Genomic DNA, 26,997 nt, shown 5'->3' on the forward strand with positions numbered 1-26,997 from the left:
AACACTATTTACACCAGAAAAGGGAGCTGCGACTAACTTGTCCTGGGCTAGCTACCCAGAAGCAAGAGCAGACTCAGCCACCAAACTTCCAAGCCTCCAATGGGCAGCCCTGGACCTTTGTTAGTTGGTCTGCAAACCTCCAAACCCCAGACCTCCAATGGGGAAGGCCCTTCCTTCCTTCCTTCCTTCCTTCCTCTTCCTTCCCTCCCTCCCTTCCTCCCTCCCTCCCTCCCTCTCTCTCTCTCCTCCCCTCAACCCCAACTCCTCAGCCTATAGATAGGCTGAGCCCCTTCCCCACTCCAAATACTCTTAAGGATTTCAACTGCCACTCCCTCCCCCCAAACCACCCCCTGTCCAACCACTTATTCACACCTCTTGACAACCTGCCCTGTGGGGCAGTGACATCAGCCTGATGCCCTGCCCAGTGGGCAGGCTGCAGGGTGATGATGTCAGTACAGGGCAGGCTTCAGCCCTGCTGGTTATTACAATACAAGTTGGCTTTGAACGTTCATCCTCTGCATTTCAGTCTTCTGAGTAGCTATGATTACAGACATGAGCCACTGGTACCAGGATTTTTAATTTTTTTTCAGGTTGTGAGGCTTGAACTCTGGGGCCTGGGTGCTGTCCCTGAGCTTGTTTTGCTCAAGGCTAGCACTCTACCACTTGAGCCACAGCGCCACACCTGGCTTTTTCTGTGATTTAATTGGAGGTAAGACTTTCCTGCCCAGGCTGGCGTGAAACTGCAATCCTCAGCTCTCAGCCTCCTGAGTAGCTAGAATTAGAGACATGAGCCACCAGCTCCCAGCTAGTGGTGCCAGGTTGAAGGCAGTTTTTGGCATTCATTTGGAATAAATTTCACTGGAATAAAAGAAATTGACCAAAATCAGCATGTTGATTACAGGAGGAAGTAATTAAATTGAACCCTAGTGTTTGTGGAAAGCCTTTGAAGATGCAATTTTGGAAGGCATATTATTCCAGGCTCAGAATTTGGAGAATCTGTGTTTTTAAAAGCTTGTCACTGTTGGAGGTAGAGCTGAGTGCAGGTGAGATGGTTAAGTAGTGGGTGGAATCTGTTGGGCGGGAGAAATCCCCTACCATCAAACCATCTCTTTTAAGCAGATTCAGCACCAGGTTTCCAGTGTTGTTTTCATTATTCTGGTGTCCAGCAGACCAATCTTCAAGGATTCATTCCCCCTCCTCCCTCCTTCTTTCTTTTCTTTAAAAAAAAAAATCTCAGTGCTGGGGCTATAACCTAGCACCAGGGATGAAATTTGTGATAGGCATCAACAGCAGAGGGTTTCTTCTGTTTATCTTCCCTCCCTCTCTTCTTTCCTCCCCTTTCCCCTCTCCCTCCCTCTCTTCCCCCCTTTCTTTTCTTTCCTACTGGTCCTTGATTCAAGGCCCAGGTGCTATTTTTGCTTTTTGTTTTGCTCAAGACTGCGTTCTACCACTTAAGCTACAGTTCCACATATGGCTTTTAGGTGGTTACTTGGAGAATGTCACGGTCTTTCCTGCCAGAGCTTGCTTTAAAACTTGGTCCTCAGATCTCAGCTTCCTGCGTAGTCAGGAGTTCAGGTGTGAGCCTCCGGTGCCCGCCTTAGAAGATCATTTTAAAATCACGTCGGTGCAGGATTTCCTAAATGGTAAGGGATTACTGTTTTTTGGCTTAAACAAAAAAGAGGGCGTTTCCCCCTACCACCATTCATTGACATTCCACTTAGTTTCACCGCGTTGGGTGGTGTGTTAGGAAGGCGAAAGGAAGACAAGGAGTGTTTAAGTCCTACTCCCTGAGCGCCTCCGGGATGACGTCACTCAGCTCCCAGGACGGCCCGCCTCCGATCACACCCCCTTCGGGAGAAGCTCCGCCCTTCGGCGTTTTCTTCCTTTCTCCTCTTCTGTACGTAGAGTCGTAAAACGTGGGTCACGCAATACAAATACCTGACCTCGGAAGCAAAAACAGCGAAAGGGCGGACAAGAAGACGGAAAGGAGGCCGGCGTCCGGGTCAGCGGGCAGGGGGCGGGGCGGGGCGGGGCTCGGTATGGTAACGGCTCGGTAGCCTCGGGGGTTGGGCCTCAGGGAGGCGGAGAAGCCGGTGAAGGCCGCCCCGACCGCTGCCGCCAGTTTGCTGTGCTCCCCTCGGGCTCTTCTTAGGCCATGATGATCCACGGCTTCCAGAGCAGCCACCAGGACTTCTCCTTCGGCCCCTGGAAACTGACGGCGGCCAAGACTCATATCATGAAGTCGGCGGATGTGGAGAAGTGAGGCTCTGGGGCCCGGGAGCGGACCGGGCCGCTGGGCCGGAGCGGGAGGCGGGGCGGGGGGAGCCGGGCGGGAGGCCGGGTGGGAAGCCGGGCAGAGGCCGCCCCGGAGGCTGGGCTGCCTCTCCTGGCTTCCTCGGGGTGGAGGCTTGGCCCTCTCGGTCCCGACCGCTGATTGACAACTTGGGTGAATGGTCCTGTCCCCACTTTTGATTTGGATCGTTGGGGGCACTGCCGGGGTGAAACTGTCACCTGCCCTGGGTTTGAGTTGAGCTTGGCTGTTCTGGTGGTCTTTCTCTCAGCTCCCTGCTCGACCTATTCCAGCCCGCGCCATCTTCCGAGTACTTAGTGACCTTAGGTACTAATGGCATAATAATATATACTTAGGTTTTAGTATGTCAGGTCTGTACAGGGCATTTGAGATTATACAGAACATGAAAGACATACTACACCTGAAGGATTCCTAGTTTCGTAAGACAGACAGGCAATTAAGTTACACGGAGAATAACTGTTTAGGATTCTCTGTCTCTCAGTCTGTGTCTCTGAGTGTCTCTGTCTCTGTCTCTCTCTCTCTCTCAGGTGTTTTAAGAGGGATCAAAAACTAGGAAGTTGGTATGTCTGAACTGAATCAAGATAAAGTCTTTAGCACGGGTGGAGGCGTAAAGCCAGCGAGTAGGGAGAGTAAGCTTTGAGGTGTTTGGGATGCCCGAATGGAATCTTGAGAAAGTTTGGGGGTGGTAAGAGGAGAGTGAGAGCTGATGTGCTTAAAGAACTGCTCCCTTGTGGTTGAAGAGTGAAATAAGAACTCCCAAAAGGAGTTCCAAGGAATTGAGCTTCTGGGGGAATTTTTATGCCAAACTAAAGGACAACCACTAGTTGTAATTTGATCCAGAGACACTACATTATTGATGTTCTGAAAGATTTCTTTTGAGATGATGCACAAGATGGATGGTGTTCCGGGCTACAGTGCTAGGAATGCCAATAGAAAGGATAAAAGAGGCTTTAGATTAAGTCCTTGGGTTGGTAGCTAGTTGATATGGGGAGAAAGAAAAAAAAATTCTGATAAGATTTTTTTGGCCAGGGCTGTTTGTACTCAATGGGAGCACAGGAAGAAGACCAAGTGTCAAAAGATGAGTTAGTTTGTTGAAGTGTGAGGTTTGTGGGGGCCATAACATTAGAGACATTCAGCAGGAACTTGATAGATTTATCACCTTGTAAACCCAAAAAAGATGATATCTGTGGGCTTAGTTCAGGAATCATCAGCTTAGAGTTGGTACTTGGACTCTTGGAAGTGAATTAAGATCATCTATAAGTTATCCACGAGAAAAAGGTCATGAGTTGGACCAATCATATGGAACATTTGTATTTTAAGATTCATGCAGAGAGCTGGGAGTGGTGGCCAGTAAGCCCAGTACTTGGAGGTTGAGGTAGGTAGACTGAGACCTTGAGGCCAGCTTGTGCTATACAGTTAGGTCAAGGCCATTTTGAGAGACCCCCCATCTCAAAAACAAAGCAAAACAAAGATGAAGCTCAGGAGGTGAATGGCCAGGGAAGAGATGAGAGTTATAAAAAATGTTTAGCTTTGTAATTAAATAGAAAAATAAATTATAACATTTTGGAGACTTATTCAAAAGATTAGGAAAATACAGAAAAAAGATTTTCCTTTATCACAACCACAGACGTGAATTTTTCCTCTTCGTATAACTTTGTTACATATTGTACCATATTATGATATAAAAATTAGTCTGAAATTGGGATATTCATAATTTATTTATGAAGTCTTAAGAGATGTTGTATGATAGAATGTTATAAGGGAAACAAATGCACGATCTACAGTTTCCCTGCTATTTTTATTTGAGTATATACTTAGTCCTTTTTCATGTATTGAAAGGAAGGCATACGCTTACATCCTAAATTTTTCTGTGATGCTTCTCTCTAAAAGCATCTAAGTGAAAAAACTCTATGGTACTAAACAGAGAGATTAGGTAAAAGATTAAGGAGATGTCACTTAATAATACTTAAGGTATCCTAAGGTCTTAGGAGTATTTTCTTTTTCTATACTATAACTGTTTATTCCAGTTTGTTAAAAGGGAAGCTTAACATTAGAAGTGAGGTATTTGGTTTTGTGTTTAAGATATTCTAAATTTAGAACATTTGAAATAATGTAGATAATAACTGATCTTTTTACATATATAATTGGAATATTTTGTAGGACTATCAGATTTTCCTAGATAAACTGGATAAAGCTACAGAATCATATTTATTGTTTATATTTGGTATATATTATTCAGTAGTTAAAACCTATAAGGATCCCTATGGAATCTACCTATATCTATCTATGTTGTTTAGATAATATTTTCTGTCTCTTAAAGACAATAAATTTTATTCAAGTATATAATGAAAGTTTGCCATTATTAATCATCCTAAAGATGTTCAATTCAGAATTTTTAGGTCCACTGATGTATGCATACATATATATACACGAACAACAAATACACAATATGTGTCCATATTTCCTTAATTTTTTGTCATAAATCTTTTCCCACATTATTCTTAAAATACCCCTAATAGTTCATAGTATTTCATTACATGGATATGATCTACTTTGCATAACCATTTATTTCTTTATATTGGACATTAAGGATAATTTTTCTTACTTTTTTTTTCTTTTTTGCTAGTCCTGGGGCTTGAACTCAGGGCCTGGGTGTTGTCCTAAAGCTTCATGCTCTACCTCTTGAGCCACAGTGCCACTTTCTGGCTTTTTTTGAGTAGTTTATTGGAGATAAGTCTCATGAGGACTTTTCTGCCTGGGCTGCCTTCAAACTATGATCCTTAGATTTCAGTCTTCTTGAGTACAGGTGTACTCACACAGGTGTGAGTCACTGGTGCCTGGCCTAATAATATTTTCTTTAATATGGTGTTTTTTGCCTTATCTTGTAATTATAGGTAAAGCTGCTAAAAATGAGAAGTCTTGTATATTAAAGTAGCTGTGCTAGAGCACTTCTGCTTAAATCTTGCACTGTCTTCAGCATTTGTTAGAACTTAGAGTGTATTTTACATATGTTGTACTTTATAATTATGTTGGAGAATTGAGGAGAAAAAAAGATCCTTATAGCCTCTTTGGTCAAATGAATGGATTATTAACTTTCATGTTCTTTCATTCATTTTCCAATCTTAAGAAGTATGCTTTTTGATTTTTTTCTAAGCTATAGTAATAGCTCACAAACCAAATGAAGAGAGGCAAAAGTGCTTTGAAGACAAATACATGCATTCTGGAACAGCTTTAAGCATACACACTCCTTGCAACATCTGAAATTTTGAGTTAAAGTGCCTTTAAATCTAAAGGTCTTTTTTAGCTCAGAAAGTAGTTTCACTCTCACTTAAGTGATCCTTGGTCATTCTTCCTAAAATATTGTCCATCACGTGTGTTATCTATCTTGTTTTTTTTAATATGTCACTTCTCATGAGCTGGCATGACATCTGTTTCATTTAAGTGACCTACTCTAGTACTATCAAGATTTGATGCTGAAAGAATGGATGATGAAGGTGCTCTAGAGTTTAGTGAATATATTTATTTAGTCCATATGTTATTTAATTCATCTATTACGTAGGAATAATTAGGATGAAAATGAAACAAATGCCAACAGTGAGGAATTGTAGTTGTGGTTCAAGTGTAGAGGGCTAGCCTTGAGCAAAAAAGCTCAAAGACAGCACCCAGGCCCCTGAGTTCAAGCCCTAGGACCGGCACCAAAAAAAAAGAAAAAAATATGTGATATAATTTTAATTGACTTTTGGTTATGTGTAGGTTAGCTGATGAATTACATATGCCATCTCTCCCTGAAATGATGTTTGGAGACAACGTTTTAAGAATCCAGCACGGCTCTGGCTTTGGGATTGAGTTCAATGCTACAGATGCATTAAGATGTGTAAATAATTACCAAGGGATGCTTAAAGTAGCCTGTGCAGAAGAGTGGCAGGAAAGCAGGTGAGAATCTAGGGTGTTATGGTTAAACCAAAAAGAAAAGGATTGAAAGACTCAGCAAAATGATATGTGAATGTGTTATTATAGTGAAAGGCTTGTGTTATTATTAAACTTTATGATTGGTTATTCTAGAGTTAATTTTTTTAGCCATAATATTAAAGTTAATTAACCTCATCACTTGAATACGTGTTGAGTTAAATTGAAATACAATTGAGTTGAGATAAGTAAGTTGAGATAAGTAAGATTTACTTTTTAAACCATCAGTGTTTTTAGTCAAGGTTCCTTAGTCAACATTACTTTCATATTCCTAAAGAAAAAAGTCTACTTGTGATTTACATCAAGTATTTTTGGGTTATTAAAGTTACAAAAATAAATTTGGTAATCAAATCAGCAATTATTTTAGGCCTTTCATGAAGTAGGGGCATTGGAGGATATAAGCCTTTCTTTTTTTTTTTTTTTTGTTGGTCATGGGGCCTGAACTCTGGGCCAGGGCACTGTCCCTCAGCTCATTAGCTCAGGGCTGCTGCTCTACCACTTGAGCCACAGTACCACTTCCAGCTTTTTCTGCTTATGTGGTGCTGAGGAATTGAACCCAGGGCCTTATGCATGCAAAGCAAGCGCTGTACCACTGAGCCACCTTCCCAGCCCATATAAGCCTTCTTGACATGTTCTCAAGCAGTGTGCTGACTACCTGAAAGACTACATCAACACATAAGTAAAGATGGGGGGGCAGGGGAAGGATGGGAAGGGATGGGAAGGGGAAACAAAGGAGGAGGCTACAATGCTTGATAAGAAATGTACTCATTATCTTGCCCATGTAATTGTAACCCCTCTATACAGTATTTTCACAATAAAAAATAAATAAAAATTAAAAAAAAACATTAATGTTTGTGATAACAAATTGGAAGATCTTATACTACTGAACTTTTTTTTTTTTGTCAGCCATGGGGCTTGAACTATGGGCTTGGGCGCTATCCCTCAGCTCTTCAGCTCAAGGCAAGCGAGCACTCTACCACTTGAGCCACAGCGCCACTTCCTATACTAGTGAATTTTAACAAGTATATATGTATATTAAGATATTTCATGTTATTTGTGATATATGAACATTGGTCATCTATATTTTGCATCACTAAACATGATCCTTCCCACTTTGTGTTTGAGGACGGAGGGTGAACACTCCAAAGAGGTTGTAAAACCATATGATTGGACCTATACAACAGATTACAAAGGAACATTACTTGGAGAATCTCTTAAGTTAAAGGTAAATCTTTATTTTACTCATATGAGTCTTGTCTTGGAAACTCTTAGCACTAGAACTTTGTAGTAATGAATCAGTTTTTTCCAGTAAGGTATTAGCCGTGTGCGTGTGTGTGCGTGTGTGTGTGTGTGTGTGTGTGTGTGTGTATTAGCCGTGTGCGCGCGCGTGTGTGTGTGTGTGTGTGTGTGTGTGTGTGCGTGTGTGTGTGTGTGTGTGTGTGTGTGTGTGTGTGTGTGTGTGTGTGTGTCCTGGGGGCTTGAACTCAGGACTTGGGTGCTATCTTTGAGCTTTTTTCTTTTCTTTTCTTTGTTTTTGTTTTGTTTTCCACCTCCAGCTTATTTTTGGTAATTCATTGGAGATAAGAGTCTCACAGATTTTCCTGCCTGGGCTGGCTTTGAGCCAGATCAAAGTCCTTAGATCTCTGCCTCCTGAATAGCTAGGATTACAGATAGGAGTCATTGGTGCCCAGCTTTTTGCCAGTATTTTTAGTATTATTTTCTATTTTGGCAGGTTGCAGGACCAAATGTATAGGGCTTTATTGATTCTTTTCAAATTAAAGAAGTACTAGTGGAATAATGTTTACTCCTTCCTTCCTTCTTTCTTTCTTTTGTCTATTTTTTGGTGGTCTTGGGGTCTGGACACTGTCCTTGAGCTCTTTTTGCTTAAGGCTAGTACTCTACTACTTGAGCCACAGCTCAACTTGCAGTTTTTTTGTAGTTTTGAGATAAGAATATAACCTTCCCAGGCTGTATTCAACTGTAATCTTCAGTTCTCAGCCTCTTGAGTATTTAGGATTGGTGGCATGAGCCACCAATACCTAGCATGTTTATCTCTCTCTCTCTCTCTCTTTTTTTGAGATAATTAAACCCTTAGGCTAGTGATCCTCTTGTGTCTGCTTCCTGAGTTACTGGACTCCCAGAGTCTCCTATATACCACTGTGCTTAGATTGAAATGATATTTCTTAAAAGTATTGATGGTTTCAGAATGGCTCACTGCTTAGTATTAATAGTGTCATGATCAAAAAGCATACGCATTCTTGGTACATCATGACCATCCCAGGGGACCACACAGAGGCAGGCAGGCACAGGAGAAAGATTATTATAGGTTTATTAGAGGGGCCTTATGTCCCAGGAGAGGGAGCAATATGGCATCTGCCCCTATCCAGGTGGGTAACTCTGGGGCAGTGGTGAGGTCCTTGAGCAGGTAGGTTTGGGTAGAGGGAGGGTGTGGCCAGCTATGTGGGAACTTTAGGGCAGGGAGGAGCTCAGGTCTCGGTGGAGGTGAGGATCAGAGGTGGGGATAATGCTAACATTCCCTGTTTTGATGTTTAATAATAAAAATAACTAGGGGTACCAGGCTGGGAGTATGGGTAGAGGTCGTTTCTTCTGCAGCTACTTCCTGCTGTAAAGGGGAGGAAGTAGTCAGGGATCCCTGATTTGTTGCTTGGCCAGGCACCATCCAAGAAACATTTGTTTTGATAGTTTGGTTAGTAAAGGTCCTCATCTTTCCTATGAGAATAGTTATCTAAAATGCAAGGCACAATCAGTAAAAGGTAAAAATTGCTACTAGCAGGCCCAAGAGAGAAATAAGCCAGGGAGGGACTGATTCCTAGAAGGGGCTATCAAAGACCTGAGATTGCCTTTTCTCTCTTGGATTGGAGACATAGCATGGTACCTGACCCTTTATCCTGGAGGGGGGACTAAGACTTTTCCAGCTTTATCTTAGGATCACAGGAACCTAGGAGGAGGAGGAGGTAGCAGAGTTGTGTAAAGGTACCAGAGCCAACAGGTGTCATGGGCTCTTCTGGTTACTTCCTGCTGGTTTGGGGCCATCAAGGAGTCACTGGAGCTGGGGTTTTTAGGGTCTGGGTCTGCCCTGAGCAAGGCAGGGCAGAGTAAGTGAAGTCTCCGGTTGCCAGTAGTAACCGGATGGACTTGACTTGTTCTCAGGTGATGTCCTGGGTGGGATTGTTATCCTGTTAAAAAAAAACTTGAAAAGGTCCCGCAAAAGGCTGATAAGGTGACAAGATGATGAGACACTGGAGAATACATCCTGGCCACAGGCCAGAAAAGTTCCATGTGGAGCATAAACCCTGTATGGCCCAATACAGGTAGTCAGGATGGTCCAGGCAGTCTGGGCTAGGCTGCAGTAGCATCTCTCAGCATATATGGATTGTTACACCTTCTGCTGTCTTTCCTGCAAATTTCTACACAGATGGTTAAAGACATCTTCCAGTATTTTGTTTACTCTGAATGCACTGGCTTTTGCAGGCTGGTGCCCATGGGTTTAGGCAGGGTGACAGCTTTGTTTTGCTCCCTGGACATTTTCCTGTGCACAAGAGCAAACTGCATCCTGGGTCACTACTAATGTAGAAAAAGTGTTTGGGGTGGCTGGACTTTGTGAGCCACAGTGCTCACACTTGCACAGTTATTCCACAGTGTTCTGGTCCTTTGATCTTAAAGGGAGTTGATCAGAACACAGAAGAGAAAACAGAAACAAAACCTTATTTTACCAGCTATGATTAGATGTACAACATTTAACTTACAGATAGACATAAGGAATGACAAAAAATCACAGCCAACTTAATTGCCAGCTTCATTCATATTTGAACCTTAAAGAAAAACATTTTTTGGTTTCCAAGGCCTTTTTAAAACTTTTTTTCCTTTGGCTTGTATTCATGAAGTATCGTAGTTTCCTGGGGCCGGTGGGATTCAAACCCATGATCAGTGAAAGGAGTCACTAAAACTCAGTCAATTGGGCTAAGAATCTTTATTAGCCTTGGAAACTGCTCCCCACTATATTGGGACAGTGAAGAACAGCAGCCAAACTCTTACAGCTGGGTTTTAAAGCCACATGCAGGTAGGCAGGCGGCGGTGTATGTGATGTAGCAAGCAGGTTTACAGAAACAGAACTATCAGTTAGCAAAATAGCAATTACAGTCTCAATAAGTAAACCAATAAGTCATGGAAGCAAAAACCACATTTCAGGTCCCCCTTTGTTTCATTCCTGGTAAGGGTTTAGCTGACATTTACCAGAACATACTCCAAGTTTCTTACTTACCACACCCAAAATGAAACCACCTTCCACGTTTCCCAGCTCTTTCTGAGTTTCAATGTAATTTACAGCACTTAACTTGTTCAACTTCCTGATTTACTCTGAGTCTCTACCTTTGAGGATTTTCTTTAATAATTAAACTTCAGTTTCCCTCTATAAAGAGATGAAGTGGATCCTGAGATGGAGTCCAAGCTGGTATGATTCCATTTTGAGCTTTGCCTTTGTTTTAGGGATTTTAGATTTGATGGGCCTAGTTCCCAGAATGAAAAAAATGCATCTGGTCCCCCTCCCCTTAACAACCTAACCCACCTCTGATTGTTGAGTTAAAGATTGACCCATAAAACAGATAGGTTGTAATCTGGCCCCAACAGGCGATACCATGTGCTTACAGTAAACCCTGCCTTTTGCACATGCTTATGGTAAACTCTGCCTATTGGCCACCTGTGTGTGGTCTGGTATGACTGTACAATCCTTTGTGTGTATGATCCCATTGGTCACCTGTGCGTGACCAGGCTCGACCTCATGGATTTTGCCTTTGAAAACCAAAGAATGGGGGCCATTTGGGGTCACAGTATCAGTTCCCAAGCCTGTGCTGTGGCCCTGACTAGTCAGTGTAGGAACCTTCTCAATAAAGTTGCTTCTTTGTTAACAACTTTGTTGTGGTGGGCTCTGTCACTCCGGACGAGTAGTTGGGCTTGCCTGCCTGAGCAGGGGTCTTCCTACTGCAAGGTTCTGCCTTAAATGTTTTGCTGTATTTCTGCAGCTACATTGGATTTTCTTTTATTTTTCTTGGTTGTACCAGCCAAGTGATCTCAGAATCTCAAGGCAACTCAAATTAGGCTTATCACAGCTTCCATTGACAAAAATTTTTTTAAGCAGAATACTTGGTAGTGACAAGGTTTATATTAGTTACAATTATAGTTGAAAGCAAGTTAACTTTGAAACTATCATGACAATTTTACATATACACAGATAGAGATAGAGACAGACATGTTTGTGCACAAATCACCAGCTGTCTTAAGTTTTCTGGAATTCCTGCAGCAAAATGACATTTTTCCCAATCATGATGGAACCACGTGGTCCATTAAAAAACAAAAGCTTTGCCAACAAACAAAACTTTTCAGGAAACTGGAGACAGTATATGAGCACAGAAACATATGGCATGCCATAATGTCTCCTGGGCAGGTCCAGGAGACAGGGTCAGGTCAGGGGGAGGGTCACAGAATTATGAGTCAAGTCAGCTTGAAAGGGCAGCCGAGCTGAGCAGCTCCAGAGTTCAGGGGGCAGGGTTACAGGGAACTTGAGTTTCCACATCCCAACCTCTGCCTCTAGGAATTCAGGTATACCCATTACCTGAGGGATGGGTCTGACTCCACCTCCAAGAGCTTTCTGGAGATTTACCATGATGCCAAGATGGTACCTGTTAAACTTCTCTGTTAGTAATCCATAGGCTTGTTTCTGGCCACAGAGACGGGCTACCAAACACCTTACTCGCTATAGCCTAACGAACACAGCAGGTCTGTTCTCCTCTCCACAAATACCTTTCATGGCCATCTCCCACCCAGACACTGTGTGAGGTATCCCCAGGTTGCCTAACATGATTGTTCCTTGTTTCAGATCCCCAGAGCTCAGTCTCAAAAGACAAAGGGTCCCTTCTCGAGGGCACCTGGGTATAGAACTTTGTGCTATTGGGAGTGGTAAAATGGATTCTTTCTCCAATGCTAGCCTGCCATGCAAAGGAGTCACTGTCAGACAGAATTGTGAGTTTGTCTACTGTAGCTAGGAGTACCTTGTCACCAGGGCTGCCTGGCCTACCTTGTGGTTGTGTCTTCTGCCCCAAAGCTGTTTAATTTTCTCTGTGTCAGTTTTTTGACTCTTTGAAATAACTGTCCTTGGTTATCCTAACTCCTCTTACAGAGTTACAGTGAGGAAGCTCTGACACTATTTTCTAATGAATAATCAATTGTATCTTAGTTTTGGAGTCAAGGTACATTATGATCTTTGATGTCTTCTTGTAATGACATCCATATTTAGAACTATATGCTCTGGCTGTGCAGAGGAAACTTTAAGTAAAACTACTTTCTTGAAACCCAGTAACTCCTTGTTATTTATTTATTTACTTGTTTGCCAGTCCTGGGCCATAACTCAGGGCCTAGGCACTGTCCCTGAGCTTTTTTTGCTCAAGGCTAGTACTACTGCCATTTCTGCCTTTTTCTGTTTATGTGGTACTGAGGAATCGAACCCAGGGCTTCATGCATGCTAGGTAAGCACTGTACTGCTAAGCCACATTCCCAGCCTATTTATTTATTTTTTGAGATGGAATTTTTCTGAGGCCCAGGCTGACCTCAAATCTCTGATTCTCTTATTTTTAGCTTCCGTATTATGAACTGATAGGTATATACCAAATACTCAGCCTTTTATATTAAAAAAAAATGTGTCCCTTTAAATTTTTCTTTCAGGTTGTACCTACAACAGATCATATTGATACAGAGAAATTGAAAGCTAGAGAGCAGATTAAATTTTTTGAAGAAGTTCTCCTATTTGAGGATGAACTGCATGATCATGGAGTTTCGAGCTTGAGTGTGAAAATTGTGAGTATTGTGATTTTTGTTTAAGTTAATAACATTCTTTCATTAGCATGATATCATGTGTGGTTTATCTGTGGTTCTGAGTGTATCTTTTTGGGAATTTGAATTTTATGAGAAATATTGGTATATTGTTAAGATTTCAGTTTAGCAAAGCAGATTATTTGTATATTATTTAACTGCGATGAAAACTATGACAATTTTTACAACTTGAATTAGAGATTCTGCTTATATGATCTGCAGACATCAAGATGGATTTAATTTAAGAAAATGAACCATATGTTAAAATTTTAGTGTATAATTAAATTACTACTTCAACTTTTAGAATAGAAGTAGAAAACAAATAAGTATAATTCTTTTTTCCTTTGTTTCTTTTTTTTTAGCAATGGAGGACAAACAGTACTTCTGTTAACAGTGTCATTGATGGAACATGCTTACAAGAAATAATAAGCCATAGCAGTTAGTTTTATTTAATAGTAAACTATAATTAGGCTTCTAATCTTTCCAGAAAAACTTGAAGTGAAACTTTATTAAAATGTTTCAGTTATTCCCAGCTGAAATGTTACCTCTTCTGTATGACCTTTCAGAAGCCCTCGGTAGAATTAAATATGCCTTCTTCATTCTTGCATAAGTGTCTTTTGAAAAACCTTTAATTTCTAGCACTTACATGAGTTCTGTCAAAGACAGATATTTCAGCATTAATATTCTTGAGCAAAATTGATTGTGGGTATTCTGATTTCAATGGTAATAAAACATTGAAAGTATGATAAAGGGGGCCAGTATATATGTGTATATTTATTTGTTTTTTTAGTAACAATCATGGGGCTTAAACTCAAGCCTGGGTGCTAGTCACTTGAGCCACAGCTCTACATCTGGCATTTTGCTGGTTAATTGGACATAAGGGTCTCACGGGTGAGCTGGGAGGTTGGCTCAGGGTAGAGTGCTTGCCTGGTATGCATGAGGCCCTGGGTTCGATTCCTCAGCACCACATAAGCAGAAAAAAAGCCAGAAGTGGTGCTGTGGCTCAAGTGGTAGGGCTCTAGCCTTGAGCTGGAGAGCTGAGGGACAGTGCCCAGGCCCAGAGTTCAGCCTCCATGACTGACAAAAAAAAAAAAAAAAGTCTCACAAACGTTCATTCCCAATTGTTTTTGAATTGCAATCTTTAGATATCAGCTTCCTGAGTAGCTAGGATTACAGATGTGAGCCATCTGCTCCTCACTTAGTATATATGGTTTAAAGTTGATTTTTTTGGCCTGTGGAATTATAGAATTTGGAATTGTTATGATGTTTTTAGAGAATTATTTAGTCTAACTTCTATACCAGTTTCTAAAAGATTAGTTTATCTAAGGTTATAAAATTAATTGGCTAGCAAACTTTTCTATTCATCTGACAGGTATACTATTCTGAGATTAGATAGTTGTTTTGTAGCACCTGGTAAGGTGCTACAGTACCCAGTTAAAACTCTTTCCAAATTTGTTTTTTCATTTAGCTTAATTCACACTCCCATTTATGCAGTCTCTTTAACCTGTCAACCTAACTACTGAATTGCAGTGTGGAATTTTCATTATGAGTTTGTACATCTGCATTGTATCTAAAGGGGTGGCTAAGTCTATGAATTAGGTAGGTATAGGGAACACATGTTTTTGAGGATGTAAGATAGGGAAGTAAATATATTCTGTAGAGTTAAGTCTCCAATGGAAGAGTAGTGATTTAAAGCTAGTATAAGTTTTGTAAATTATAGGCTTGCATATTTTAGAAGCCTGGAAGAATTATATTAGAATAGTGCTCTTCCTTGGTTGGTTTCTTCTCAACACTGTTAACAGATCAGTTCTATTAAATACTATAGTTTCTGGCTTAAGTAATGAGGATGGACAAATTCAGTTCCCTCCACAGAAGCAAAGACTAGTCTGGTAATTATGGATGCAGGCCAGCAAAAAATGGTTCTTGGGAAGCTGAGGAAGTAGACCTTTCCAAGACAGAGAGCATTAAGGTCAGTGTCTTGTTGTAGAGAGGGCTTATAATCTTAGAATGGGGTTGTGGTTACACTAAAACTATTTATATAGTTTTTAGCAATTAGGATTCTCTTATTCACTTGGCAAGAACAATTTAAATCACATAAATAGAAGATGAAAGATAAAGATGAATGTGTTGATTTAGACCCAAACTTCAGAAAAAAGGAAACTTCAGAATTATAGGAAATCAAGCACAAAGATACGGCTAATAGAGGACATGAAGTTAAAAGGGAGGGGGGTGGGAGTGTGGGTAGGAGGGGTGTTTTAATATGGGGAAGACTTTAGCATGGTTAGATGATGAGTGGAAAATGGCTTATAGTAGATTGAGGGGAGAAAATGCTGTAAGAATTCTGAGAATGAGAGGAATAGGCAAAGAAGAAAAAGGCTTGAGACTTATGGTAGATATTATGTTAGATACTTACATGATCTCATTTAATTTTAAAGAAAACCTAGTTGCCTCCATAGTGCAGTAGGCAGTGCATCAGTTTCATAATCTGAAGAAAACCTAGTTTTTCATATCCCTGTTTTGTAATTGAAGAAATAGTTTGTTAGAGTTAATAAATAGCTTGCTCAGGATCATTCAGTCAGTGAATCAGTTTGACTCTCTGCTCTTGCTCATCATTCTCTAGGATATAGGTCCTGGGGAGAAGGTTTAGTCTTTGACAGGAGAAGAGAGATATGCTTCTTTGATGGTGATAGGAGGAAAGGGAATGGGATGTAGGTAAGTCTGTCTCTATTCTAGTCATTTATAAACCTGGAGTTTATCAGAATTTTAAAAGCAGATTAGAAATTTGTCATAATAGTATAAGGCAAGGAGTATTTGACAATATACTTAGTTCCAAGGAGACATTATGAGGAAAAACTATGCTTGCTCAGGATGCATGGGGTTCTGTACTGTACTGTGCTTGTTTTGTTTAAATTAAGCACATTCACCTTAGTTTTTAGGCACCCTGCTTTTTGGGAGGCTTCTTTTCACAAAAGGATAATGATGATAGCAGAGACTGACTTAGAGCTTCTCTAAAGCCTTTTTGTTCTTGTTGTTGTTGTTGGACTTGTGGCTTGAACGCTGGGCCTGGATGTTGTCCTTGAGCTCTTTTGCTCAAGGCTAGCATTCTATAAGAGTCAGCCCCATTTCCTGCTTTTTCTGAATAGTTAGCTGGAGAAAAGAGTTTCAGCTCTGGCTGGCTTTCAACTGTGATTCTCAGATCTCAGCCTCCTGAGTAGCTAGGATTATAGGCATTAACCACTAGTGCCTAGCTAAGTTAAAGTTTTAAATTATGAAATTTCTTTAGATTTTGTTTTTTTGAAGAGGAAGGGACAGTACAGGGGTTTTCTCTTCCTCCTCCTCCCTCCTCCCTCTTCCCTCCTTCATCCTCCTTCCTCCTCTCTCCTCCCTCCTCCTTCCTCCTCTTTCACCTCCTCCTTATTTAATTTTTTGTTAGTCGTGGGGTTTGAACTCTGGGCATGGGCGCTGTCCCTCAGCTCTTCAGCTCAAGGCTAGCACTCTACCACTTGAGCCACAGCACCACTTCTGGTTTTCTGAGTGGTTTATTGGAGATAAGAGTCTCATGGACTTTCCTGCCTGAGCTGGCTTTGAACTGTGATCCTCAGCTTTCATCCTCCTGACTAGCTAGGATTAAAGTCGTTAGCTAGCAGTGCCCGGCTTGGTTTTCTTTCTTATGGCTAGCACTTTGCTACTTGGGCAAAGCCTCCTTCTCTGCTTCTTGTTGTTTAAATTGGAGCTGCAGTCTTGTCGACCTTTCTGCCCAGGTTGGTTTTGAATTGCAGTTCTTTACACCTCAGTCTCCAGAGTATCTATCTCTCTATCTATTTATTTATTTGACTGCACTTGCTGTATGTTTGTTAACTGGAAAGATGAAGATGACAGACGTGAGAATGGAAGTGGTTCCTGATCTGTTATTTATATGCATAAATTTCTCCAACTAGATAATGATATATTTTCTGAGCTACTGATTATGAGAATAGATAATTGATTCAGGCTGTCATGTCATATTATTGAGTACTGTTAGAGAATGACATATTGTAATTGTTTCTAAAGACATTGTTAGGTGCTTTCCATCTTAAAGCTCACTTGAGAAGGTCATCTGATTGATTTTATTCCCTTAGAGATTTTCTTGATTTAATGCAATGTACATTGTCATGCTTATCATCTTAACTATTTGGAAGACTGAGATCTGAGGATCATGGTTCAAAGCCAATCTGGGTGGAAAAATTCATGACTCTATCTCTAGTTAACTAGCAAAAATCTAGGCTCATGTAGTAGAGTGTCAGCAAGAAAGCCAAGAGAGTGTGAGAGCTCCAGGTGCTAATTCAAGCCCTAAAACTTGGAAAAAAATATCTTTCAAATAAAATCATATCACAACTGAAGTGTTACCTTCTCTGACATTTTGTTTTGTGCTGGTACTGGGAATTGAACTTGGGGCCTCTCTCCTTTTGAACTCAGGGCCTGGGCACTGTCCCTGAGCTTCTTTTGCTCCAGACTAGCTAGCATCTATCACTTCAGCCACAGTACCATTTCTAGCTTTTTCTGTTTATGTAGTACTAAGAAATTGAAACCAGGTCTTCATGCATGCTAAGCAAGCACTCTACCACCAACCCACATTCCCAGCACCAGGGCCTCTCTCTTTAGCTCAGCTTTTTCATCATAACTGGCACTCTACAGCTTGAGTTGTACCTCTGTTTCTAGCATTTTGCTGGTTAATTGGAGATAAGATTAGTTTATCCAGGCTGGCACTGAACCTCAGTCTTCAGGTCACAACCTCCTAAGTAGCTAGGATTAGAGGCAGTGCCTGACTTTCCTGACTTTCTTAAGTAGATTTGTGTACTTTTTCTGAGTGCTTATTGAACTTTTATTATAGCAGCTACATACAACATGATTTTGTCAGTTTGGCTGGTAAATTTTTTTTTTTTGGGTCATGGGGCCTGAACTCTGGGCCTGGGCGCTGTCCCTCAGCTCTTCAGCTCAAGGCTAGCGCTCTACCACTTGAGCCACAGCGCCACTTCCGGCTTTCTTCTTTTTGCTTATGTGGTGCTGAGGAATCGAACCCAGGACCTCATGCATGCAAGGCAAGCACTCTACCACTGAGCCACCTTCCCAGCCCCTGGCTGGTAAATTTTTTGAACATTGTAATTTTATCTTTTGATTTATATAAATCTAAGATCTACTGTAGTTAAGAACTTGATTTTTGTTTATTGGTGTTTTTTTTATATTACTGGGGGTTTGAACTCAGTGTTTCAGACTTGTCTACCACTTGAGCTATACTTACAGCCATAAACTTGGTGTTTAGTAGGCAATAATTACTTATTAAATCATTAAGCTTTTTTTCTTTTTGGTCCTGGGTCTTAAATTCAAGGCCTAGCTACTGTCACTTAGCTTTTCTTTTTTGTTTCTCAAGGCTAGAGTTCTATCACTTGAGCCACAGCTCTACTTCTTGCTTTTTCAAGGATTTCCTAGGCTGGCTTCAAACCACAATTCTCAGATCTCAGTTTCTTGAGTAGCTAGGCATGAGCCACCAGCCACCTTGAGCATTTTTGCTCAAGGTTAGTGCTCTCCCACCTGAACCACAGCTCTACTTCCTGCTTCTTAGTGGTTAATTGGAGATAGGAGTCTCACAGACTTTCCTGTCCCATCTGGCTTTGAACCATTTTCCTCAGATCTGAGGCTCCTGAGTTGGTAGAATTACAATCATGAGCCACTAGCTCTCAGTCAGCATATTCTTTATGCCGGTCCTGGGGCTTGAACTCAGGGCCTGGGCACTGTCCCTGAGCTTTTTGCTTAAGATTAGTGCTTTACCACTTGAGTCACAGTGCTGCTTCAGGCTTTTTCAGTTTCTGTGGTACTGAGGAATCAAATCCAAGGCTTCATGCATGCTACGCAAGCTCTGTACTGCTAAGCCACATTCCCAGGTTCCAGCATACTCTTTTTAAATATGTACCTCATATTCTGTACAACTCTTCTCTTCCTGCCATTAAGACCCACCTTTTACTTTTAATTAAATTTGGTTTTCTTCAGTAGTTACAATTGGAAAGCATGGGAATTTGTAAAGGTGCCACAGATGAAAGATGTTATGAATGTTATAGTGCTGTGATAAACTAATCTTTGGCAATGTGAAATTAGACAAGAACATATTATTTAAATTCTCTTGCTTTTATTGTATGTAGTGAATAGAAATAGTAGCAACAAAGAACTAAGTGCTTCTTTCATTTGAATCAGTACAATATTTAAAAGAAATGAACATTACAATTTTTACATTACTTGAATATGTTTTAAATCTTAAATTTCAATTTCTTTTGACCCAGAAAATAATTGTTCTACTTCTGCAGGAAACTGAAATCATGTTGTTAAGTAATTTGTACAAGTTTTGAAGGTTAGACTTAGGACATATAATTCAGAGATTCTATATACAGATGGTCTTTGATTTAGAATGGCTCAGCTTAGGATTTTACTTTATCTTGATATGAAAGTCACATACATTTAGTAGAAACTGTATTTTGGATTTTAAATTTTGATGTTCTTTTAGGCTAGCATTGTGGAATGATACGCTCATGATGCTGGGCAGTGTACCTCAGCTTTCATTCAGCCACATGATCACTGGGTAAACCACTGATACTTTAGTGTATATTGTGTTGCTAAGCATGCTTATATATTACTTTCTACTTCCATATTTCAACTTGCTATAGATTTATTTGGGTAGTGACCTTATAAATCAATGAGTATTTATACTGTTAATTTCATCTTCAGTGATTTTTAAAAAAATATTTTTTCTTTTAGCACAGTAATAAAGTTTTCAATTTTCATTTAAATATTAATATACTTTGTTTTTTGTTTTTTAGAGAGTAATGCCTTCTAGCTTTTTTCTACTGTTGCGGTTTTTCTTGAGAATTGATGGGGTACTTATCAGAATGAATGACACGAGGCTTTACCATGAGGTACTTACGCAAAGAATCATCATAATGCAATGCAATATCATTTGGGCCTGCTTGTTTTCAGTATGAGACTTTGAAATTCAGTAATGCTTGGTATTATGTGAAAGTTTTAAAATCTGTAATCTTGAGGTTTTCAGTTTATTGTTGACTGTACACTGTTGTCTAATAGTATATCTTTTTTTCAAAATGTTTTCTTTTTTGTTTTGTTTTTTTTTTTTGGTCATTCATGGGGCTTAAACTCTGGGCTTGGGTGATGTCCCTCAGCTCTTCAGCTCAAGACTAGCACTCTACCGCTTGAGCCACAGCGCCACTAATGGTTTTCTAGTGGTTTATTGGAGATAAGAGTCTCATGGACTTTCTTGCTTGGGTTGGTTTTGAACTGTGATCCTCAGATCTCAGCCTCCTGAGTTGCTAGGATTACAGGCATGAGCCACTGGTGCCCGGCTTTCAAAATGTTTTCTAAAAGACAATGCTAAAGAGTGAGGGGGTGGTGATTCTTTATAGTTTATTTTTTAATGTATTTTAAAAGTGGAGTGTTTAAATTGATTCATAAAAATTTCTCCATAGATGTTTAGTAGTCTGTTTTTTCTGAATGAATTTTTAAATTTAGATTTGGGATAACATAGCATGATGAATTAGAGAAGCTTTTATATATCAACATAAATAAAGTTATTGCAACTTTTTATTTTTAAATTAGGCTGACAAGACCTACATGCTACGAGAATATACGTCACGAGAAAGCAAAATCGCTAATTTAATGGTAAATATTTAATTTTTTTTTAGAAGTTGAGTTATAATATTTCAATCCCACCCATTCACCTCAATTTATATCTGCAAATGCATTCATTTATAGGGCTCTATTGGGTAAATCCTACAAAAGCATAACTTTTTGAGCTCATCTCACTCATGAGAATATCAGGAGTTGTTAGCTATTCTAGCCATCATTCAGTCTAATTTCTACATTTTGTTCTGGAGAAACTGAGATCCAGTGGAGTAATTTTACCCGAGTTCCACAACTGGTAGTGGTGGAGCTACAGCTGGCACTAATATGTATTCTTTCCACTTGCTACCACTTTAGAGTTTCTAGCTACATTGTCCTTTTTTCTTCCTAAAATGTGGCAATTCTGCACTATGACTTGTTTTCTTTAGTTTTTGCTCCTCTGGAACTTGGAAGAACTTCTTAGTACTTAAGATTTTATCATGAGTGGCTAAAAGGTAATACCTTTCCATAAACAATATTATTTTACCCTTATTATTTATTTCTTTTTGTTTTGAGACTGGGATTTGAACTTGGTACTTGGCGAATTTTCTCATTGGCTTGTGCTTTACCAACTGAGCCATGCCTCCAACCTCTTACTATTTATTTCTACCTTGATATATTTGTGGATAATAGACTATGCACTGGGCTGTAATTTAAGGCCAGTGCTTTCAAGTTAATAAAGCATCATAAACCAGATTCTTACATTTATTCCAGCATTTATAAATTATATAACCCTGTGATCTTTGAAAATCAGTAGAAAAATTGAATGATTGACAGGAAATATTGGGCATTTCTAGGAGTGCTTAATGATATATATATTCATTAAGTATATATTTATATATTTGATTTAGAAATTGGTATGCTTTATGAATGCTTGAACTAGAATATTTTTTAAAAACATCAATGCTATAATGGAGTATATGCTAATATGATTTATGTATTTTCTAGCATCTTCCACCTGCCCTCTTCACAGAACCTAATGAAATATCACAGTATTTACCAATAAAGGAGGCAGTTTGTGAGAAGCTAATATTTCCAGAAAGAGTTGACCCTAACTCTTCAGACTCACAAGAAAGTACACCCGTGGAATAGAATGTTTTCACTGTGGAATTTGACTGGACATGTTGGCTATTTGTAGGGGGTATTTTTGTTATGAGCATTAATTACCTTGCTTATGTACAGATTTTCTGTAGCCTTAAAGGAAATAAAAATAAAAATAAAATGTTGTAGGCAGGTTCACTCAACTGCTGTTTGTACGGTCTATCTTCAAATTCATAATCCAGATTTGAATGTTCTGGAATTAAATTTGGATTCCTAAAGTATCACAAAGTATGACCTCAGCAGTAGTGATATGTATATGTATCATGAGCTGTGGACATAGTATGCATCCATCATGAAACATTGTCTTCAACTATGAAGAGATTAATTTAAATAAATCACAATACTTTGTGATTTTAATAGGATTCCTGATTGTGCATGTTGATACTGGCTGTTCGTTTTGGGCTTTCTGATATTTACTCAAACTTACGGAGAGTTGTGACTTGTCACTTAGGAAATTAATTTTATGGTTTAATGATCTTTACCCACAGAAACTTAAAAATGTATTTAGCCCCACATTTTAAGTTAACTGTGAAACTTAAAGCAAGTTTTAGAAATAGAACCAAAAAACCCAAGTGTGGGAAACTTAGGCTATTATGCGCCTGGAAACTTGGACAGAATTTCCTGGGTTATTAGAGTTGTCTTTCCTCCATCTTTTCAGTACAGGACCTCATTAATACAGATATAAAAGTAAATTTCAAATAATGTGGTTTTTTTTTAATGTGGTTATTTTGATGATGAATATTTAACATTTTTATATTCTTTTCTACCTTTCTAGATGGTCTTCATAAAGTGGAAAAATATTTAAGCATCAAATAAGGAAGCAGATTCTTAAGTAAATTTTTAAAGAACAAGGAGGTAATTACCTCTTTGTTCTACTTTGAAATAACTATTACATTTCCACTTGATGGGTAAGCCATTAAATAAGAATACCTAATTCAAAGTATTAGCAAAGCCCTTCGATTTTAGCTTGAAGATAAATTTCAGTGAAAAAATACATTTCAATAATCATCAGTGCCCAGACTTTGATATATAGTTGTGAGTGAAACAGGCAGGGTCTGTCTTAATAGCTAAATTTCGTCACACATAATTTTAGTATTTGTCTTAATTACCTCCAAAGTATAGGAAATTAGGATTTTGTTGTTCATTGTATATTAAATATACCTGTATTTAAAGTTTTCTCTTAGGATAGGAAAGTGTGATAATGTGTTTACATGTATATATATGTGAATATACATACATACATATATACATTTTACCCAGCTTTCTGTTGTATTTGCCATGCAAGTTTAAATAGAACAGAGTCTATTCATGCAGATTATAAGAAATGAAAAACTTGTAAGAATATTCATTAATTGGTGTTTCCGGGCAATGTATATTATGTGTATATGTGTGTGTATACCCACATGTATTTTTAAAACTTAGTTGATTTAAATGTCTTGGTCTCCAAGTAGTCTTAGGTTACTTATTTTGATAATGCATTGCTAAACATTGTGGAGATTTTTTTTTTTTTTTTGGCCAGTGTTGGGGCTTGAACTCAGGGACTGGGCACTATCCCTGAGCTTCTTTTGCTCAAGGCTAGCACTCTACTACTTGAGCTACAGTGCCACTTCTGGCTTTTTCTGTTTATGTTGTACTGAGGGATTGAACCTAAGGCTTCATGTATGCTAGGCAAACATTCTACCACTAAGCCACATTCCCAGTTCAGAATTGAATTTTTTTTTAAAGAGTGTAGAAGTTGGTTAGGGTGAATATACTTCTGAAAATTTCATTAGTTTTACTCCTGTGGGGAATACCAAGAAAATGTATTTGGCCATTGCTAAATATGACATATATCATTTTATATTTATTTGTTGCAATGTCTTTTATAAGAATAAAAATGAGGAATTACTGATCTATGCTTGATTTTTTAAAATTTATTTCAGCTCCTCTTCATTGAAGTAGAGTGGTTTGGGGGTATATCTTAATAATTTTTTCTTTATGTTCTAAACTTGGTCAACATTGTAGACAAATTACCCATGCAGACTAGACTATAAATGAAAACTGAAGAGGTAGTTTACTTTTGGGCTTTTAATCCTTTCCCTTTTTATGTTTTCCAATACTGCTATGGATATTTTAATTAGCCATTAATTTATGGTGGAATGTTTTTCTGTTTTTGAAAACGTGAACCTGTTGAATGTCATTCTATTCAACTTTTGACTACTATGTGACCAACATCTAAGATTACAGTGATGAGAATACATAATATAGTTAACCCTCCATATACATGGGTTTTATACATAAATTCAATTAAAAAAGTACTTGACAAAAATCACACCTGTATTGACCATATCTCGTCATCTTCTCTGAACAATATTATATGACATTTACATTGTGTTAGGTATTATAAAGAATTTAGAGATAATTTAAAGAATATGTGAAAATATTTCGGTGACATTTTATGTATAGATTTGAACATCTGTAAATTTGGTATCCTAGAAGAGAAAGGGATTCTGTGTATCCAGTCCCAGTGAATACAGGGCAACTGTTTGTTTCCACACGCCTAAAGCTGAATGGAGGAGACAAAAATAAAACACCAGGCAATCTACAAACTTTTTTTTTTTTTTTGCTTTTCTTCAGCAAATCACTAAGGAAATAAGTATTCTAAATCCAAAAGAGTAATAATTCCTCCAAGGAGAGAGGACATAGAGTGTCATCAGAACTATAAAATATGGCCATGGGGCTGGGAAGTTGCCTTGCATGCATGAGGCCCTGGGATCGATTGCTCAGCACCACCTAAGCAGAAAAAGCAGGAAGTGGCACTGCGGCTCAAGTGGTAGAGCACTAACCTTGAGCTGAAGAGCTGAGGGACAGCACCCAGGGCCAGATTCAGGTCCCGAGACTGACAAAAAAAAAGGGGGGGCATAATAGAAGTGGGTAAAAAAATAGCAGACATTTAAAATTCTTGAGTTATGTTGGACTAGCCTATCAGTTTAGAATAGCAGAAAGGCTCAATTAAGGGGACTTAGATACGTTCATAATTTCTATCTGAAGGACCAGGGACCTACCTACAGTTGATGAACAAGAAAGACTGGATTAAGGGCTGAGGACCACCAAAAATCCTGGTCAGTAGTTCTGGAATGTGGGAGAGTTATAAATCCTGTCCAGGGGCTGGGAAGGTGGCTCAGTGGTAGAGCACTTGCCTTGCATCTTGAGGCCCTGGTTCGATTCCTCAGCACCACATAAGCAAAAAGGAAAAAGCCGGAAGTGGCACTGTGGCTCAAGTGGTAGAGCGCTCTAGCCTTGAGCTGAAGAGCTGAGGGATAGCGCCCAGGCCCAGAGTTCAGGCCCCACAACCGGACCCTCCCCCCAAAAAAATCCTGTCCACTTTTCTCAGGTGCTTCTTAGGGTGCTGTAGAGAGAAGCAACAACCCTATTACCACCATTCCTGGCAAAATCCATTGTTCCTGAAGAACACTGGTAAAACATACCTGTTTCTGGGGGAAGAGAGGGAAATTTCTCCCTTCTGGACAAAGAATAATCGCTGGTAGGGAAGGAACAAAACTTGTCTGACTTTAGATGAGGGACTATGAAATAATCTGGCTCTAAGACCCCACTGTGTAACCAGTTCTGCTGCTATGGGGGGGGGGTCATACAAACCGCAGATGAGGTAGTTTAGCTATTGGGAAATGAGGAAAGAATGTTAAGCTATATCACAGAAGGTCTGACACAAGGCCTACAGAAGTAGGCTAGTCAAGGCCAATTTGCTATGAATTTAGTGACAAGAAATCAGTCTGTTGCTGAGAAAACAGAGAGAGTGTAAATAATAGATTAAAGTGATGCAGACGGCGTGGGCGCGGGCATTGTCCCGAGCCTGGCCCGAGCATCCTTGCCCTGGCGCCGCCCCCAGCGCCCCTCCGGCCAGCCAGACCCAGCCATGATCAAGGCCATCCTCATCTTCAAAACCACGGGAAGCGGGCCGCTGTCCAAGTTCTACCAGTCCTACAGTGAAGACACCCAGCAGCAGATCATCCGGGAGACCTTCCACCTAGTGTCCAAGAGAGACGAGAATGTCTGCAACTTCCTGGTCAAGGAGGCTTTTGATAATCAGTCTTCAGCTGTGTAACTTTGTGTGGCCTGTGGAGTTACATCCAGTTAATTGGAGGCTCTGACAACAAGCTGATCTACAGACACTATGCAACCCTGTAGTTTGTCTTCTGTGTGGATTCCTCAGAAAGCGAACTTGGCATTTTAGACCTCATTCAAGTGTTCGTTGGAGACCTTAGACAAATGTTTGGAGAATGTATGTGAGCTGGACTTAATATTCCATGTAGACAAGGTTCACAATATCCTGGCAGAAATGGTGATGGGCGGAATGGTGCTGGAGACCAACATGAATGAAATTGTCATGCAGATCGATGTGCAGAACAAACTGGAGAAGTCTGAGGCTGGCTTGGCAGGCGCTCCAGCTCCGGCTGTATCAGCTGTAAAGAATATGAACCTTCCCGAGATCCCAAGAAATATTAACATTGGTGACATCAGTATAAAAGTGCCAAACCTGCCCTCTTTTAAGTAAAATATTAAAAAGACCACTCCCAGGTAAAACCCAGGGGAAAAAGTCATCTAAGTTTACCATGCAGTTGTTTACCAAAAATAGAGGAAGCGAGTCTTAACTTTTGCTCTTGGATTTAAGTCAGGGTACTGTATAGAAGGTGCGTAAAATCAGTATGGAAGCTCATTGTTGCTTTTCTTGCTCAGTGATTTTAAAGAAAATTGAATAGTATAGTTCCTCTGTGTGTGTGTGTGTGTGTGTGTATGTGTTTCTTTAGAAAAAAACTGCATTCCTATGCCCACCTAAGGCATGCCCGTATGTATTGGCTATTACAGTGTTTCCAAAAGTGAGATATTACTTTAACTATATACAAGTCAGACTATTGGTGTTTTGTATGGATCACAGGTAGAGCATTCTCTAATTCTTTCTACCGTTTGTCACAATTGTTAAAGAACCAAGTATGTATTGCATGAAAACATTATGACCTTTTCCTCTTAGTTTAAATTCCAAT

At 39.6% G+C, this 26,997-nt stretch overlaps 2 protein-coding genes across 2 annotated transcripts; both read left to right on the forward strand.

Annotated features, from left to right (window-relative positions):
• Window positions 1–1,911: 1,911 nt before the first annotated feature.
• Window positions 1,912–22,095, forward strand: Tiprl (TOR signaling pathway regulator). Its single transcript, XM_013021832.1, has 7 exons — window positions 1,912–2,259; window positions 6,065–6,244; window positions 7,403–7,502; window positions 13,013–13,144; window positions 20,005–20,100; window positions 20,795–20,857; window positions 21,806–22,095. The coding sequence occupies exons 1-7, from the start codon at window positions 2,156–2,158 to the stop codon at window positions 21,947–21,949; spliced, it is 819 nt and encodes a 272-aa protein (XP_012877286.1). The 5' UTR covers window positions 1,912–2,155; the 3' UTR covers window positions 21,950–22,095.
• A 3,247-nt stretch (window positions 22,096–25,342) lies between these two features.
• Window positions 25,343–26,742, forward strand: LOC105989672 (AP-3 complex subunit sigma-1-like). Its single transcript, XM_013021833.1, is given in 3 exon segments — window positions 25,343–26,021; window positions 26,090–26,209; window positions 26,211–26,742. Coding segments are annotated over 3 exon segments (570 nt in total). The 5' UTR covers window positions 25,343–25,871; the 3' UTR covers window positions 26,511–26,742.
• Window positions 26,743–26,997: the final 255 nt, after the last annotated feature.

This window comes from Dipodomys ordii, unplaced genomic scaffold, assembly GCF_000151885.1.
Source record: "Dipodomys ordii isolate 6190 unplaced genomic scaffold, Dord_2.0 Scaffold57, whole genome shotgun sequence".
Lineage (NCBI taxonomy): Eukaryota > Metazoa > Chordata > Mammalia > Rodentia > Heteromyidae > Dipodomys > Dipodomys ordii.